The 17,316-nt window shown below is 28.3% G+C and overlaps 2 protein-coding genes across 6 annotated transcripts in view; both read right to left on the bottom strand.

Moving 5' to 3' along the window:
* Positions 1-3,834, bottom strand: part of LOC107457435 (protein SSUH2 homolog) — a 39,265-nt gene extending 35,431 nt beyond the window's left edge. Inside the window, exon 1 of the mRNA XM_043040247.2 lies at positions 3,637-3,834. Within this exon, the coding sequence (XP_042896181.1) occupies positions 3,637-3,643 (7 nt within the window). The 5' untranslated portion in view covers positions 3,644-3,834. The remainder of the gene's footprint in view (positions 1-3,636) is intronic.
* Positions 3,835-16,067: 12,233 nt separating this feature from the next.
* Positions 16,068-17,316, bottom strand: part of LOC107457440 (protein SSUH2 homolog) — a 51,514-nt gene continuing 50,265 nt past the window's right edge. For 3 of the 5 annotated variants that reach the window (XM_043040244.2, XM_043040245.2, XM_043040246.2), the window contains 2 exons: positions 16,791-16,895; positions 16,068-16,685 (listed from right to left, as the gene is read on the bottom strand). In XM_043040244.2, the coding sequence (XP_042896178.1) occupies positions 16,539-16,685; positions 16,791-16,895 (252 nt within the window). In that variant the 3' untranslated portion in view covers positions 16,068-16,538. Of the gene's footprint in view, positions 16,686-16,774; positions 16,896-17,316 lie in introns of all 5 variants that reach the window. The other 2 variants (XM_071185525.1, XM_071185526.1) reach the window with 1 other exon arrangement.

The raw sequence follows: 17,316 nt of genomic DNA, 5'->3' as shown, positions 1-17,316 counted from the left end.
TATTGTTTTTTTATCACCTTAAACGTTGATATTTTACACAAAAATACGAAATATTTTGTTTTCAAAAAACACAATTCTTGTAGATTTATGTCAGAACATTTTGTTAACGTGTTAATCATAAGGAAATGAACGATTATCTGGATTTGAAAAATAATCGTCTGAAGTTGGAGAAAAAAAAAGTTTAATCTGAAAAACACAGAATGTGTGACTCAAAAAAAAATTTTTTAAATAAATCAATAAATGAGAAGTAACTTTACTCGTTGACGAAATTTATACCGATTTAAATGAGAAACGGTTGTTATCACTCGTATTTAAGTTTTCTTTTTTTTTTTTAATTTTTCATTATAAATTTTTTTATTATAAATGTTAAGATTTGTATCTGGCAACACATGATCTCTTTATTTTTTTATTTTATTTTTGATTGACATCTACTCGAGGGTGAATTTATATAATGAAAGAAATAAAGAACTTGTGAGCGAAAAATAATATTTCTACAATAATGCATAGACAACCAATATTTGAAGGAAAGAAGTTAAAAAAAATATGAAAAGAATTAAAATTTGCGGTAAGTATAAAGCAGATTGGAATTTGTAAATGAAGCTACAGAAAGTTTTATAAAATATGTTTTTTTTTTTCCTGCAAGTTTAACAGTTTATAATTCTAACAATCAAATCTTAATTATTATTTTTTTTTATTTCGTCGTACTCTCAGTACTTTTTTCTATAAACCTTCATGATTCTAAATCTTATAAATTTTATGTAGCAGAGCAAAATCTAACGAAAAACAATAAATAAAAGTGATAAAAAATTCGCAAAAAAGCACTCAAAAATTTAATAACTTCCGAACAAATCCAAAAGAAAAAAAGACTCTGAATTAAGCTCATAAATAAACGTGGTCCTTGCAGCTTACCAAATTTCAACTCTGAAGTTTTATCCAGCGGTCTGCAGAGCGGCCCGCATGGTGCTTTTTCCTACAAGTTAAACAATTAATAATTCTCGAACTAATTAAGGAAAGTTAATTTTTTTTTCATTCCATTGTACTCCCGGTATATTTTCTACGCAACTTTGTACTTTCATGTTCCCAAGTCTTATAGTTTGTGCGCAGCAAAATAAATTTTAACGGGAAAACCTAAAACAACGGCGGGCCTGTCATCGCCCTCTACGTACCACTCTCTACGTATGACAAATAGAAAACCTAAAAAAAACTTCATTTCGATGGATTATTTTTTTTTTTTTTTTTTTTTTTTTTTNCTTAAATTTTATTTTTTTTTACAACCGTCGTTGAACAGCCAACCCGATTCTTTGGGGTTTACGACTACTAATGTTCAACTCCGTAGCCTTGTAATTTTGAACTCAATCCAGAAGACAAGGGAACTCCTGGATCAAGTATTGGTTGAAATTTGCCTTCGTCGAGGACTTTTTGATGGAACTAACCCGCATTTGCGTTACATGGAGTGAAAGAGCACGAGAACCTCCCTCGGTTAACCTGACAGCAGGGGAACTCTAACCCATGATCCGTCTACCACTGAGGATATTTTCACGTCAGCACTGTGGTCGGTGTAGGCTGGATGTGGATTCGTATCGATCAGCGATCGCTGGGATTCGAACCTGGTTCACCTCATTGGAAGACGAACGCTCTATCCCCTGAGCCATCACGGCTCCATTTCGAAGTTTTTTAATTATCGGAGTAATTAGACTTATTAGCCGTCATGCTAAATAACATTCCACGAATTTTCCCCATGTGTTTGGTGCATGTGTTAGCCAATTTCGACTTTCGTGCCATTGAAATGTGAGTCGGTAAATTCATGCAGATGGACAACTATGAGAAACCGCAGGCGGTGAATATGGTTTGGTGGATCAACTGGCCACTGAAACCGAGTCCGATACAAATTTCTAATCCTCCAATTTGCACTTAAAATACTTATGCCAAAGATTTAAAGCAATATTGCTGAAGGCAGTAGGAAAAAGCGGTGATCCACGAAGCAATGAGCTGGTGAAGGGGAAGAACAATAAACGAAATTCGAATATAAAACTCCTCAACTCAGATGGCTGTGCAGAGCGTTGTATGAGTCAAATTGACATGGAATTTAGAACATTCTGGTCTGTTTAAATTTTTTAGATACTAATAACATTAAAAAAAAGTCCTGAAGACAAATTTAATGCTAAATGTTTGATTTAAATTAAATTAATTTCCCTTATTAAAAAATAATAATTTAAGTTACATCGAACAAAAGAAACGTTAATTTTTAAAGTGTTAAAATGAAAAATTTTGAAAAAAAAAATTTATGGAGCATTTGTGTTAGTTGTTAGCTTACTTATCAAAAGCGTAAACAGCTTTTTAAAAAATAGAAATCAACGTGATTTTGAAGTAAACTAAAATTACATTTCTGGTCCCAGTGAGGCATTTGTTTCTCTCTTCTAAATTATCGACACTGATTCTAGTTTGTTTGATCAACAGTTCCCAAATATGTTCCGTGGAACCCTAAGGTTACGTGGAAGAGTCAGTGAGGGAGTTAGTGAGTTAGTGAGGGAGGATTTAGCGCTTTTCATAACCAGGGATGCAATTATATTTAGATCCAAACCTCCAATTATATTTAGATCCGAACTATATTTCCTAATTTATTTAATTTTTCGGTTGTCTTTATGAAATTATTTCAATTTAAATACCAAAACAATTAAATGGCATTTCTTAAAAGAAAGTATAATATTTCTTATAACAATATACTGAACAAATTATGAAAAGAATAAGCATTTATAAAACACTTCTTCTTCTTCTTCAGGAGCGCAACAGCCCTTTGCAGGCCTTGGCTGCCTCAACAGCACGCCTTCTCCAGCTCCCTCTGTCCATGGCAACTCCCCTCCAGCTCTTAAATTTTAGGACTTTGAGGTCGTTTTCGGTGTCGTTGAGCCATCGAGTAGGTGGTCTACCTCTAGAGCGGGACCCCTGAGGGTTCTTGAACACGCTTTTCAAATCATAATAAAAAAACTCAATTTTTTATTAACAAAATGTATTTTCCAAATAACCACTTTCACGTTTACAGCAATTCTTTTAAGCTTTCATTTCGAAGTAAACCATAATTCGGCAGATTTTGTTCATTTTCAGTTATGTATAAGCAAAAAAAAATTATAACTTGCACAAGGACTGCGAATTCGACTGTCGAACCATAAAACCTAATATAAGATTATTAATGATAAAAAGGCAATAAAAAATCTTCATTCTCCTAATTTAATATAAAATAATAGTCTCCCATGTGTTATAACGTTCACAATTAGCTTAATAAACTTTATTTATTTATTTATAAAGTCGGGTTCCGCCGAAAGAATTTTGATTATTTAGGGATCTGTAACCGAAAGAAATTAGGAACCGCTGTGTTTGATCTGTAATTGTTAAAGTAATGTCCTTGCAGAAAAAATGATTATAAAAGTCAATGTATCGTCCTTACTATAACACTAACAGATCCGTGGAAACCCTGCATTCAAACTATTCTAACATTAAAAATAACTATTTTTTAACGTCATCTTTTCTTTCAACAAAACTGAAAAACAATGTCACAATTCAAAAAGGCACAATATTTTTATAAATGATTTGTTAGCAAATACATTAAAAAAACTGACAAAACGAGTTAATAACTCCTACCTTCCATTAATACGAATTAATCCAATAAATCTTCTTTTCCAATGACAAATTTTCACTTAATTAACTCGAATCACCTATTTGTGCAAAAATACTATTTTCGAAGAGAAGCTTCAAGAAGCTCCTCATTCAAATGAGACGAAGCAATTACAAACTAAAGCCATTTAAATCGCCATTAAATAAATGTCAGAAGAGCCATTTACCACTAAACGATCGTGCTTGAATTAAGAAAGAATTTCAAGGAGAAGGATTATATTTAGAATCATTTATTGCCGATTGAATGGAGCTTAACAAATACATAATAAACATTTGCATAATAATAATTGTAAATGTTGATTACCTATTCATTCTTTTGTGAATTTATTAAGGAATAGAAAATATTATTTTTTTACCTGAATATAACTTATTAATTAATGGCCATATTCAATAAAATCCAAGTTGAATTTGCGATGCCATGTTTTGGGTGCTCTACTTTAAGATACATTACGCTTTGTTTTGAGTAAAAGTTTCCAGACTTCGAAACCAAAAATTACAAAAAGGGGTGTAGAAAAAGTAAATAAAATTAATTATCATTTGTTAATTAAATCAAGAATTATTCATTGTTCAACTTGAGGTAAAAATATCATGTTCTGTAGCCCACATATATGCAACTACAGAGTTGAAATTTAACGTGCTGAAAGGACCATTTTTATATGTGAACTTGTCGCGAATTTTTTCGAAATGATTATTTTTCAATTTCTGATATTTATTGATTTCATTACAATTAACAAATATCAACAAAATGCTCTTATTCAAAATTATAATAGTTATATGTATTTACTAACTAAATTTTCTTTGATTTTCTGGAAATAATCCATTTTTAGGAAGAAAAAAACAACGATGAAAAAGCAATTCACGATGGTTAGTGAGCGGAGCTTCCTAATATTTAGATCTCCTAAAAACAAATAAAAAATTAATTAATTAATAAAGTTCAATTAATTAATTTTTAATTAAATTATTGCACAATTTTTAGTTAATTTTTAATTAATTTTTTATTGATTAATTTTTTACTAATTATTTTTTTATTAATTAGTTTTTAATTAATTAATTTTTAATTAATAATTTTTCACTTATTATTTTTTTAATTTATTAATTTCTAATTAATAAAGTTTTAAAATTAATTAACTCTTTCAAATAAACCTTTGTATTTTATTTGAAAAATAAAATTTCGTTTTATCTGCAAAAGTCGATTTATTTGTAAAATTTTTTAAAGTGTAAAAAAGCTATCAAAAATAATTCGGACCGGATCTATTTCAGTTTATCGAAATATTCCAATTAGAGTGGTATAATTAGTCTAAAGTAAGAACTCCCCTAGCCTGGACCCGTGGCGCTGACTATAGGCATAACTATTTAAAGTAGGGGTGTGGGGTCAATGTTTAGGACAGGTTTCAGCTCGGTTCAGCGAGAGAAAGGGAATCTTTTTCCTCTGTCTGCTGTGTTAGCTCTAGAGTGATGAGAAGCTACCCTCCCTGAAATACGCTATTCTTGTTTCCATAGCAGCAGACTGCCTGAGACTTTGTGGCGAGGGGAGCTCTTACCGTAGACAAATTATAACACTATTTTCTAATCCAGTGTTCCCGCAGTGGACTGAACGTAAAGACACGGTTCCCAGTAGAACACCGAAGTCAAGCATCACTGGCTGAGGTCAGTGAGCGGGTGGATGACCACTTTGATCAGTCTAAGTAGGGACCGAGGGTGCGCGGTATCGGTCTTCGTTAAACTGTTCTACCGAAAAGTGTTCTTCGTATCATTTTCTGGGATGTTCCTCAGACCGTCGCCAATAGCTCAATGCGCAACTCTAGTGTGACGTAAAATAAAAATAAAGTACCTAATCCAGTGGTTCCTAATTTTTTTCTACTGTGGAACCCTAAATAATCAAGCATCTTCCTGCGAAACCCCGATTTTTATAATTTAAGTAAATAAAGACAATTGTGCACGCATTAACAATTAAAAGACTACTTTATTTTGAGTTTTAGATTTATTTATATTTGATAAGATGAATTAATTTCTTTTTCATCATTTTGTCTTAAATTAAATTTTCTGTTCGACAGGTAAATTCACAGTCTTGGAGATTAATTTTGCTTAGCTAAAAAAAAATTTCGATATTCCTTTAAAAAAGAACTGTTATAAACGTTGAAAACTGGTAATAAGGAAACATATTTCTTTATTAAAGAATTCAGTTATTTTATTTTGATTTGAAACACGCTTTGTAAAATACAACTGCAATTTGTTTTATAGATGCCTTTTTATAATTTTTGGCAATTAAATACAATTTCATAAAGGCATTCGAAAAAATAACTAAATAATGGATTATTGATTGGATCTAAAAATAATTACTAATTTCAAGCATGCTTAAAAAGTTTTAATTTTTGGAATTCCTTTTACTCTTCCACGGAACCCTAGGGTTCCCAAATGAACACTATTTAGAAACAACTTTTCAACAATAAAATCTGAAAATCGAATTTTTTTTAATAAAAAAAAATATTAAAATTTAATTTTAATATGAACTTTTGCTAAAACTCTTCTTGCCAATTAAATATAGAAGATATTTCTTTTTAAATCCACCTGCACTATATTACCTTAAATAGCTGCACTCTTTCTTTAAATAAATCATTTGTATTACTGTAGTTGTAGTTCATTTACGTCGCACTAGAACTGCACATTGGGCTATTGGCGACGGTCTGGGAAACATCCATGCCATCACAATTTTGATCCTCTGCAGAGAGGATGGCACCCCGCTTCGGTAGCCCAGCGATCTGCATGCGAAGTTGAGCACTTTACGGTAGAACAGTTTAACGAGGACCCATACCGTACACCCTCGGTCCCTACGCAGACTGATCCAAGTGGTCACCCACCCGCACACTGACAGCAGCCAGTGATGCTTGACTTCGGCTTCGGTGATCTACTGGGAACCGTGTCTTAACGATCAGACCACTGCGGGACTCATTTGTACTAAGCAACATATGTTTTTGAATCTTTAGTTAGCCAGCGGTAACTCATTTTAAATCTTCTTTATTTTAAACCAAGATTTACTTAGATACTGATGAATAAATTATGCTACAAGTTTAAAATAAAAATGGCAATCTGACGAAAAATTCAGAAGAGTTTCTTTCCTCTGGGTTGAAATGGTCCTTTAAAACAGCAGTTTCCAAATGGTGTTCCATGGAACCCTTAAGTGCCATGGAAGAGTTAAAGAGGTTCCGATGGTTAAGAATTTTTTTTAAACATTTCAGAAACTCTTAATTATACTACATACAATAATCTATTATTTATTTAATACTTCGGTTGTCTTCATATAATTATTTTTTTAAAAAAATGCTATTAAAAAAAAACATTGGCAACATTGTGTTGAATAAATCGTAAAAAGGACATGCATTTATAAAAAAATTGCATTTTTGTATTTCGCATCTTGCTTTTCAAAACAAAATAAAATAATTAAATTCGTTAATAAAGAAATGTTTTCCTCATTTACAACGCAGTACATCTTCGTAATAATTTTTTTAAATTTTCATTTCAATGAAAACCATAATTCGGCTTAATTTATTCACTTTCAGTTTGTGTGAGTGTACATATATATATACTGTGCGCAGAAATAGAAAACGGACCACCCTCAATAACTTTTAATCTCAATAACTTTTAAACACGTTCTAGGACTCAATCATAATTGTATGAGGGGGTGACCTCAAATACACTAATTAATTAGTGTTGACGATATTTTAAGTTACGTAATCAAGCACAAAAACGTTCTTTCTCTCCCTTTACTTCGATGGATTCGGATTTCTGGTCCCCAATATATAGGGGGTAGCCGCAATCTGGGAAATATGGTCCCAATAGTTAGGACCTCTTAATGTTAATTTTTGCGTATTTCGCTATAAATGAAGAACTTTTTAGGTGAACAGAAAAATCTTTGCAAACAATTATAAAATTCATTTATTCAAAGAAAAATCGATTTAAAAAAATAAATTTTAGTAAATATTTATTCTTTTTTATTATTTTATTTAGAAACAGTCAAAAAAAAATTATAGTAAGGTATAAAAGTTTTTACATCATTTTTAAAGTATATAGTGTTACATGGTAAAATACAAAATTCGAGTGAAATCGGTTGAATAGTTCCTGAGAAATCGAATTTTAAAAAAACCGTATATTTAAAATCCGATTTCTCAGAAACTCTCCAGCCGATTTCGCTCAAATTTTGTAATGTAAAATTAGATATTTTAAAATGATGTAAACATTTTTTGAAAACCTTATTCTTCAAAAGTTTTCCAACTGTTATTAAATGAAATAACAAAAAATAGTAAATATTTACTAAAATTTGTTTTTTTGCATGGAATAATCTTTGGATAAACCAATTTGATAATTATATATGTTCAAAAAATTTTCAATTCGCTTACTAAGTTCTCAAGACATGGAGAAACACGCAAAGAATAAAATTATTATTAGGGGGTCCAAACTTTGGACCATAATCCCATATTACGGCTACCCCCAATGTTTTGTGTCAGAAGTCCGAATCCGTCAAACGAAAGTAAGGTTTATTCTGCGAAAGTATGGTTTTGTTTCTAATTTCGTAACCTAAAATATCGTCTGCAGTAATTAATTAGCATATTTTAGGTCAATACAGTGAAATTGAATTAGATTTTGAATATCAAGACTTGAAGACAAGGAGAAATTTTTAAAAAAATGCTCATATGGAAAAGTAAAAAAGTCTGCATTTCTAATCAAAAATTGTTGCACATTCTAAATCTAGAATTATTTGAAATATTTAGCTTAGAAGAAAATAAACCCATAAATACAGTAATTCAGTTTATTATTTAAAAAAAATTCAATTAACTTTCTTTAATTACATAAAAACTGATTTTTTTTGGGGGGGGGGAGGGGGTGCGCATTTTTTTGAATTTNCGTTCCCTAGTGTAGAAAACACCATCCATATATAATGCGCAAAATAGAAAACAGACCACCCTCAATAACTTTTAATCTAATGATCGGATCTTCACGTTTATACTAATTAATTAGTAAAGACGATATTTCAAGTTACAAAATCAGGCACAAAAACGTACTTTCTCTCCCTTTTGCTCGACGGATTCGGATTTCTGACTCTCAACATATAGTTTGTTGACTCTCAACATATAGTCCCAATAGTTTGTTCAGGAGAATGATCCCAAGTTTGAACCTCTTAATGTAACTTTTTGCGTATTTCGTTATAACTGACGAAATTTTTAGTTGAATTGAAAAATCTTTGCCAACAATTAAAAAATTCATTTATCCAAAGAAAAAAACATATTTCAGTAAATATTTATTATTCTTTATTATTTTATATAGCAATAGATAAAAAAATATAGCAAGATATATTACATCATTTTTAAAGTATATCTTCCATGACAAAATACAAAATTTGAGTGAAATCGGTTGAATAGTTCCTGAGAAATCAAATTTTAAAAATGCCGTATAGTTAGAATTGCCATTTCTCAGAAATTATTCAACCGATTTCACTCAAATTTTGCAATGTAAAATTAGATATTTTAAAAAGATGTAAAAATTTATTTACCTTACTTTTCAAAAGTTTTCCGACTGTTATTAAATGAAATAATAAAAAAAAAGTAAATATTTACTACAATTTGTTTTTTGCATGGAATAATCTTTGGATAAACGAATTTTATCATTGTGTGCAAAAAGATTTCAATTCGCTTACTAAGTTTATTTTCAAGATATGGAGAACACGCAAAAATTAACATTAGGGGGCCCAAACTTTGGATTGCTCTCCTGACCAAACAATTGGGACCATAATCCCAGATTACGGCCAGCCCTAATATTCGGAGAGTCAGAAGTCCGAATAAGTCAAAAAAAAAAAAAAAAANAACAAAAAAAAAAAAAAAAAAAAGTAAGGTAAAAAAAGTAAGGTTTATTCAGAGAAAGTACATTTTTGTTTTGTGATTTCACAACTCAAAATATCGTCTGTAGTAATTAATTAGCATATTTTAGGTCAATACAGAGAAATTGAATTAGATTTTGAATATCAAGACTTGAAGACAAGGAGAAATTTTTATAAAAATGCTCATATGAAAAAGTAAAAAAGCCTGCATTTCTAATCTAAAATTGTTGCACATTCTAAATCTAGAATTATTTGAAATATTTAGATTAGAAGTAAATAAACCCATAAATACCGTAATTTAGTTTATTATTTAAAAAAAATTCAATTAACTTTCCTTAATTACATAAAAACTGATTTTTTGGGGGGAGGGTGTGTGCATTTTTTTGAACTTTAGACATGAAACAAAATCCACTAGACTCAATAACACTATATTCATGTGTGCTAAAATTTCCTAAAAGGTTATTCAAATCGATTTTCTTGCCGTTTCTAAGATTCACTGTAATTAATTCTGACCAACGAAAATAAATCCAATGATATTTTAACTCAGACAATCGCTGTGCGAAAGCATACAAACAGGAACAATAATCTTAAAATATGATTTGCTGTCCAATATATTACATGCTAGATAAGAGGAAATAATTATGATAAAATATCTTGGGATTTATTTCGTAAAAGGAATAATAAAACATATTTGTAGTAAAAAAGCTTTATTTAAATTTACAGACAAAAGTTTAAACAAAAAAAATTACATAACATACACTAAGTTTTAGTATATTAAAACTAAATCATCAAGACATATCAATAGTTAAGAAGCTCATTAGAAAAACATATTTAGTGCAGTTCAAAGTTTTTCTAAGAAGCTCCTTTTTCTAATAAGCTGGATAGGGAAATAATAATTAAAGTTAAATTGCTTAGACTAACATAGAGTCCATTCTAAAGACATCGATGAAAATTGGTACATTATTCATTTGGATCATGGGAAAAAGTTAGCTGAAATTAAAAATTAGCTCATGTTTCGACAAATAGGTGGCGCTTTTAACGAACGGGAAAATGATAATAAACAACATGAAGCAGTTTAAAGATCATAAAATAACAGTTTTTTGCAAATAAATTGTCAACTGCTGTGAATTTCTGACAATTATTTATGACTATTTTATAGCAAGCTTATTTTAAGTCAATGCTAATTCTGAAAATAGCGCAAAAACGTCAGCGAGACCAAAGTTCTGTGAAAATAAAATGAAATAAAATAAAATTATAGAATTGTGATAAAATTTGAAGTTACTCCTGCGGTTTATTATCTAGGTTCATAAGAAATAGAGAAAACTGAGAATTTCTCTTTAATTTTGATAATTTTCATTTGGTAGAAAAATCGTGCCAAAATGTGAATTATCAAAAAAGATTTAGTCGCTTTTAAAATATTTAACCGTTCTTAAGCCCTGATAATTCTTTAAGGAAAGAGGGTATGTGTAGTTTAAAATTAAATCTTTGTAATTTGTAAAGCACTTAAATTAGGATTTTTTTTGAAAAAATTTCGTAAGTAAAAAATTTCTGAGAAATACTTTTTTAAAATCGATAGACACTGAAATAAAGCATTAAAGAAAAAGTGATGCAGATTAAGTAGTCAGAAAGCTACACAGCAATCTGAAAATTACAATGGAAGAATATAGATGTAAAAAAGGCCTATGAAAAGGGTCTCGTCACATTAGGCCTCGAAAAAGATGATTACTTAATTTGAAAAAAAAAAACTGATAGGTAGTTAGAAGAGAGCTGAGATAATTTTCAGCTAAACTTGGATAACGCGCCATGTTGCAATTAATAAAGAAACTTTTTGGGCTACGTGATTGAACACGTTTTGAACATACTACGACGCAAGCTTGATAAAAATTAATTACACATATGGGATTAGTAAATAACGATTCATATATCCAGTTCGTGATTCTTCTTTTTCTCAACTGGTGCACCAAATTTGAACTAAATTTTTATGTTATTATTAATATCAGATATCTCTTCCCATGGTCCATATAACTTATAAAATCAAGTTTCATCCTGTCTATCGAAAAGGAAAGCTATGTTGGTTAAACAGGATAACTTTAATTGTAACACTCTGTACAATATATAGGAACATAATATACAAGTCTTTATAAACTGAAAGCAGCCTTATTCAAGAACTTTACAGAATAAATTAATGTTCTAAAGATACAGAGCAGATCAAAACATGGTCGCCCACGAGATTGAAATTAAAAAAAAAAAAAAAAAAANAAAAAAAAAAAAAAAAAAAAAAAAAAAAAAATCCGATAAATTGAACATTATATTTTGCATTTTAATAATATTTTTTTATCATAAATAATTCAAAGTAACATTCGTTATGTTGAAACAACTTAGATTCATGTGGAGTGCAAATAGTGCTTTCATTTTTTTTTAACAAATTGTTTAAATTTAATACTATAATTAATATAATTCTTTGCTGATTTGCAGATAGAATTAAAAAAATTACTGAAAAGTTATAGAATTTATTATTTTTACTTTTGTGTATTTAATTTAATAACTTTAAATAAAGACAATTTTTACTCATTTTTTTGTGATTTAAGGTGGTTGTTAAAAATTTAAATTTTTCAAGAAAATTCTTGAATTTAAATTTTTGAATTTTTCAAAAGCAACAAATATCAAATTTCGTTGCTTTTAGAATGTAAATTAAATTATTGAAAGTGCTTAAAAAATTTCTAGTGGGTTCATGTAAAAATATTTTTCCAAAATAGACAAAAAAAAATTATTAATCCATAATTTTTTAAAATGCTATTATAACTTTATTTTTTATGGTTGCACCTCCTAAAATATTTTGTGGGCGTCATTGACGGTAAGTTTTTATTATTTTTAAAATCCCACCAGACGTTCTCTTTAACTAAGCTCTTCAATTGTGACTGAGATTGTAAATGAAACTACAAAAATGTATGACATCAAAAAATGGCAGCAAAAGTTGTATTTACATTTCTCTCTTTAATTTTAAACTCATGTAAGTGATTGTAGAAGAGATACATTTTACATGCTTAAACTTTAATGAATATACTTTTAGGTATAGTATAGAAAACTATAAATCTACTTTTAAACTCAGATTAATGTCATTTAATAAAACATTTAATCACTTTTTAGCATCAAGGAAAATATTTTTTTATCTACATTTAAAAAAAGTAACACAAAAAAACTAACAACAAAAACTTGTTACTTAAAATAGAAAAGAAACAAAATAAATATGCATAGCAACTTCAGTCTTGATTTTTGAGCGATCACTATCAAAAGAATGAAAAGTTTGGCACCTACAACATAAAAGCAGCACACAAAACAGAAATTGAAACAAACAGAACTGGTCACTTAATCACAATTAAAATTTAATTTACGCTTTTCTAATCTGTTTCTTTACTTTTTTATCTTATGAAATAAAAAAATGATAATAAGAGTTGTAGCACCGGTATACAATAAGCAATATTTTATTGTATTAACTAACACTAAACAAATTAATAAATGCAATGCGTATAAGAAATAAGCATTTTTTTTTTACCAGATTTACTTATTTTAATCTCACATATATTACTTATCGCCCAACTTCATAATCTTACTTTAGTTATGCTTCGATTAGATCTGTTTCATCAAACAGGATGATAGAAGAAATAACTTAAAGTGTTTGAAACCCAGTTCATACAAAATTATTGGAACACATACAATGAATTTTTGAAGTCAAAAGATCATAAAATAAAAAACAAAGACCCTGAGACACTAAACAAAAATGTGTAATTTTAAAAAATAAGCAAATTAAAAATAGTTGAATACAAATTTTTAATAAAAAAGTTCATTGTAATGGAAAACAAGAAATATGTATCTTTAAGATTTAAAAATACAGAAATTATTTGTCAAAGTTATCTCCATTTAATAAACTATTTAAAAAAATTAAATATAAAAAAACACAAAATAATTTTCAAAATAAATAAGACATTTTGAAAAACAAATGACTGGTATCAAAACAAGTGAGACTATTTTTTTAAAAATTAAAATTTTTCTCAGCAACTTCTTTGAAAATCTGATCCAAAAATTATTTTTTAGTCAAAATCTCAAAACTGTTATGACTGAATCCCCTATACAGAAATGACAATGAAAAATTTTTAAATAGAATCACATCCAAAATTAATTAAACTTTTGCTGCACACCAGAATCTATTTTTCACAAATAAAGATTCTACAATTGTGAAAATTCTTAATTTGAGAATAACAGAGATTTGGCTATAAGCAATCATTCCTGTCTTTCCTTTTTTACCAATTACAATCTAAAGTCAAATTTGTATAGATAATTACGATTTAACAGGGTACGTAACCAGTTATTTCAACAAAAAAAAGCATCTTTTACGGACTCAAAAAATATTTCTAATCACTTTTCGAAAAAAAAAAATTTAAAATCATAATTAGGATCTGTGCAGTAATAAAAATTTATTTTTATCTATCGTTTAAAGTTCTTCATTTATAAACATAAAATCAATAAAATTCAAAAACATTTTCAAAAACTTTGCATAATTATGATAAAAAAACTATCTTCCAATTAATATTGCAGAGAAAATTGTGAAAATTATGCATTTTTTGTCGTTTAGAACGACAATTGACACGGCAAAGGAAAAACCTCTTTTCAAAAGATGGAAAATTTAAGCGCTTTTTACAGACCCCGAATAAAAAAAGCACCATTAAGTGCTTTTAAAAAACGTAAATCAAAAATTAGCATCTTTTAACACGTTTTAAAAATGCTACGCACCTTGTCTATAAGCTTCAATAGTTTCTTATTGTGTATAATCTTGTCGACACGTTAAATTGAACATTGTACTTCAAAAAATTAAGGGACATTGTATAATCAAAGCAAAGTTTTGAAAAAGAAACGTTTTCCTTTTCTTACAAAAGCTTTTCTTAATTACATGTAAATTTTTTCTTACAAAATATATGCATTAAAAAATTTATTTATGTATTATTACAGGTATTTAACTTCTCATCTCGGGCATTATTATCAAACTAATCCTTTTTTTTTAAAACTAGACAATATTATTTTGGGGTCATCTCGAAAAAAACCATCACAACTATGCCTCTAGCAAAAAACACAAAACTACTTAAAGAAGTATCTGACTGTATAGTTTAAAAAATGATACAATTATAAATATAATAAGAAATAATGACTAAAAAAAATTTGGTATTTCACATATGTATGAATTTCGCACTGAACATGGTTATAATATCCGAATAAGACTTGAAACAAATGAGAGTAAAATATAAATATTTATATTTCGGAAATTATAATGTTTTAAAATGAACAATTTCTGGCAGATTAATAAATCTAACATCTTATTACGATTTAAGGCAAAACTCTACTAGGTCTCTTAAAAATGAGCAATGATTTGAAAAATCTATTTATAAAATCAGAAAATGATAAAAATGTACGTATTTCTGCAAATTTGTAAACAAATGGAGCCTCTAACTAAAAAAAACTGTTAAAAGTATTTTAAATAACATTATTTGCAGTAACGATGTGGAAAAATGAACCGAAAACTGTGTAAAAATTTAATTTGAGAATCTTTGTTTCCTAAGCAGAAGAAGGAAATCATACATTTTTTTTCTTTTTTTACTTTTTCTATTTACCATTGGCTATTGAGTAGCCTATTCTCCTAACCATAGAAACTTACTCTTCTTTCAAAGTAATAGTAGTGATTTAATAATAATAATCTGTTTAATGCTATACTTGTTTGGGAGATTAACATTTGTAAAGTAAGAAAAAATATGTACTTGCATTTCACATATTTCTTTAACAAAAAAAAAAAGTGAAACATATAAAGGAAAACATACATTTTGTAAATGAACATAAGGAAGTTAAAACTATACCAAAATCAGATCTTTATAACATTACTGAAACATAAGTGTCAATTGAAAATAAAATAAATATATATAAATTAAAAACAATTATGAGAGGGTACAAAGTAAATTTATAATGACAAAATTTCCATTTATTAAACGAAGAACAAAAGGGCAATTCAAATATTATGTATTATTCCTCTCTGGAGGACAAAATAAGCAAATACTGATACAATGCTTCAGTCAGAAAATGTTAATGAATTTCTTCTAAATAAAAAATTTTTTTGTCCTTCATAAAAAAAAAAACATTTTTTTGAGAAATGAGTATTAATAATCCGGGTTCAAAATATGCCATTTATATCCTGTAGGGCATAGAAGAGACAAGTAAATATTTAACCAAGAACACCCGAAATTATGGATAAAAGCTCTCCTTCAAATTTTTATAAAATATGAAAATTTTTAATACAAAATTAACTTATTATATTCCCTTTATCATTCTGATTTATCATCTCATTCTATTTAAAAAAAAATTTTATCTAAATAGCTGTCCATAAAAAAAATAAATGCAAAAGTTGAAATTTAAACTTGAAAAAATAACATCCGCTTCAATCATGAAATTTGATAACATCAGAGTAAGTGATTTCTTTTAATCTGTGACATTTTCTTTTGCTGTTTCGTCCTTTTGGTAAGTAAGCAGTTTCTTCAAATGAATAGCTACATTCATTTAGGTTTATTTAAGTGTCTTTGTTAATATACACTTGAAAAAGATATTTGGGCTTTTAAAAGTTTAGGCATGCATTTTGCAAAATAACATGCAGGCAGGACATGTAAAAATTTTGAGATTTTTCGAGCCTCGTTACTANGGAGAGTTATGTGAACTGTTTTTTTTTTTTTTTACAATTTCAAACAAATTTTCCACAAAGCAAATGCAGAAAGATTAATTAAAATAAATTTAATCAGAATTATTAAATTTCAACCAAGTAATTGATACATCTGCAGCATAATTAAGAAATAGTTAAATATATCATTTTGGACATCCAACATTATATTCAGTTCAATTATGAGAAGTGTTTTATCAGTATAAAAATAAAAAGATGTTTTTTTGAGCAGGTCTTGTGATAGCCTTCTTTTCACATAATGCAACAGCAACAGGCACAAACATGTGGGTAATCAGGAGCATAAACTCGCCTTTCATAACCGTAGACATAAAAAAGTCCTTCGTGTCTACGCCAAGAATAGTTGACAGATGACACGGGAACGATGCTTACTCTGTGGCGCTGAAAAATAAATTAATGTTAATTTTTTCTTCATCACAATGCAGTAAGCAAATAGAATATAAAAAATAAAGAAATTATTAGAAATATACATTTTGTGAAACTTACCTGCTTTAATACTTTTTCAGATGGAAAAGATGATTCATGTTTTTGTAGTAACTGAACAGATGCCATGTTAACAGTAGTGTCAGGAAAATGTGTTAAAGGTAATAGCTGCAAGAAGAGGAATGCGTACTTTAATAAAAAATAAAAAAAAGCTGCATTTAAAACAAAGGCTAAATTAAAGCAGTCTCAAAACTACTTAAATTTAACACAGATTTTATGTATTAATCAATATGTTATTATAGACACATTACTTTTTTTTTCAGAAATAATAATTTTTTAAATAATTATCTGGTAATTTCGTTGTCTGGATGAAGGCTGTTATCAAATAATTTAGGGCTGCTAAAAACAAAGATATTTTAACTTCATTAAGTGCAATTCTAAATAGAATAGATAAATTAGTTCTTAATGTGATTAATGTCAGATATGGAAAAATATAATTTATCACAACTATTAAAATGATAAAGTATTTCAATTATGTTACCTAGAGAACTCAACTTAAATCAATGTTTCTCTATAAATTAGCATTTGA

The sequence above is a fragment of the Parasteatoda tepidariorum genome, chromosome 9 (assembly GCF_043381705.1).
Source record: "Parasteatoda tepidariorum isolate YZ-2023 chromosome 9, CAS_Ptep_4.0, whole genome shotgun sequence".
Lineage (NCBI taxonomy): Eukaryota > Metazoa > Arthropoda > Arachnida > Araneae > Theridiidae > Parasteatoda > Parasteatoda tepidariorum.
Note: the sequence above shows the minus strand (reverse complement) of the source record. Positions and strands in the feature narration are given on the sequence as shown.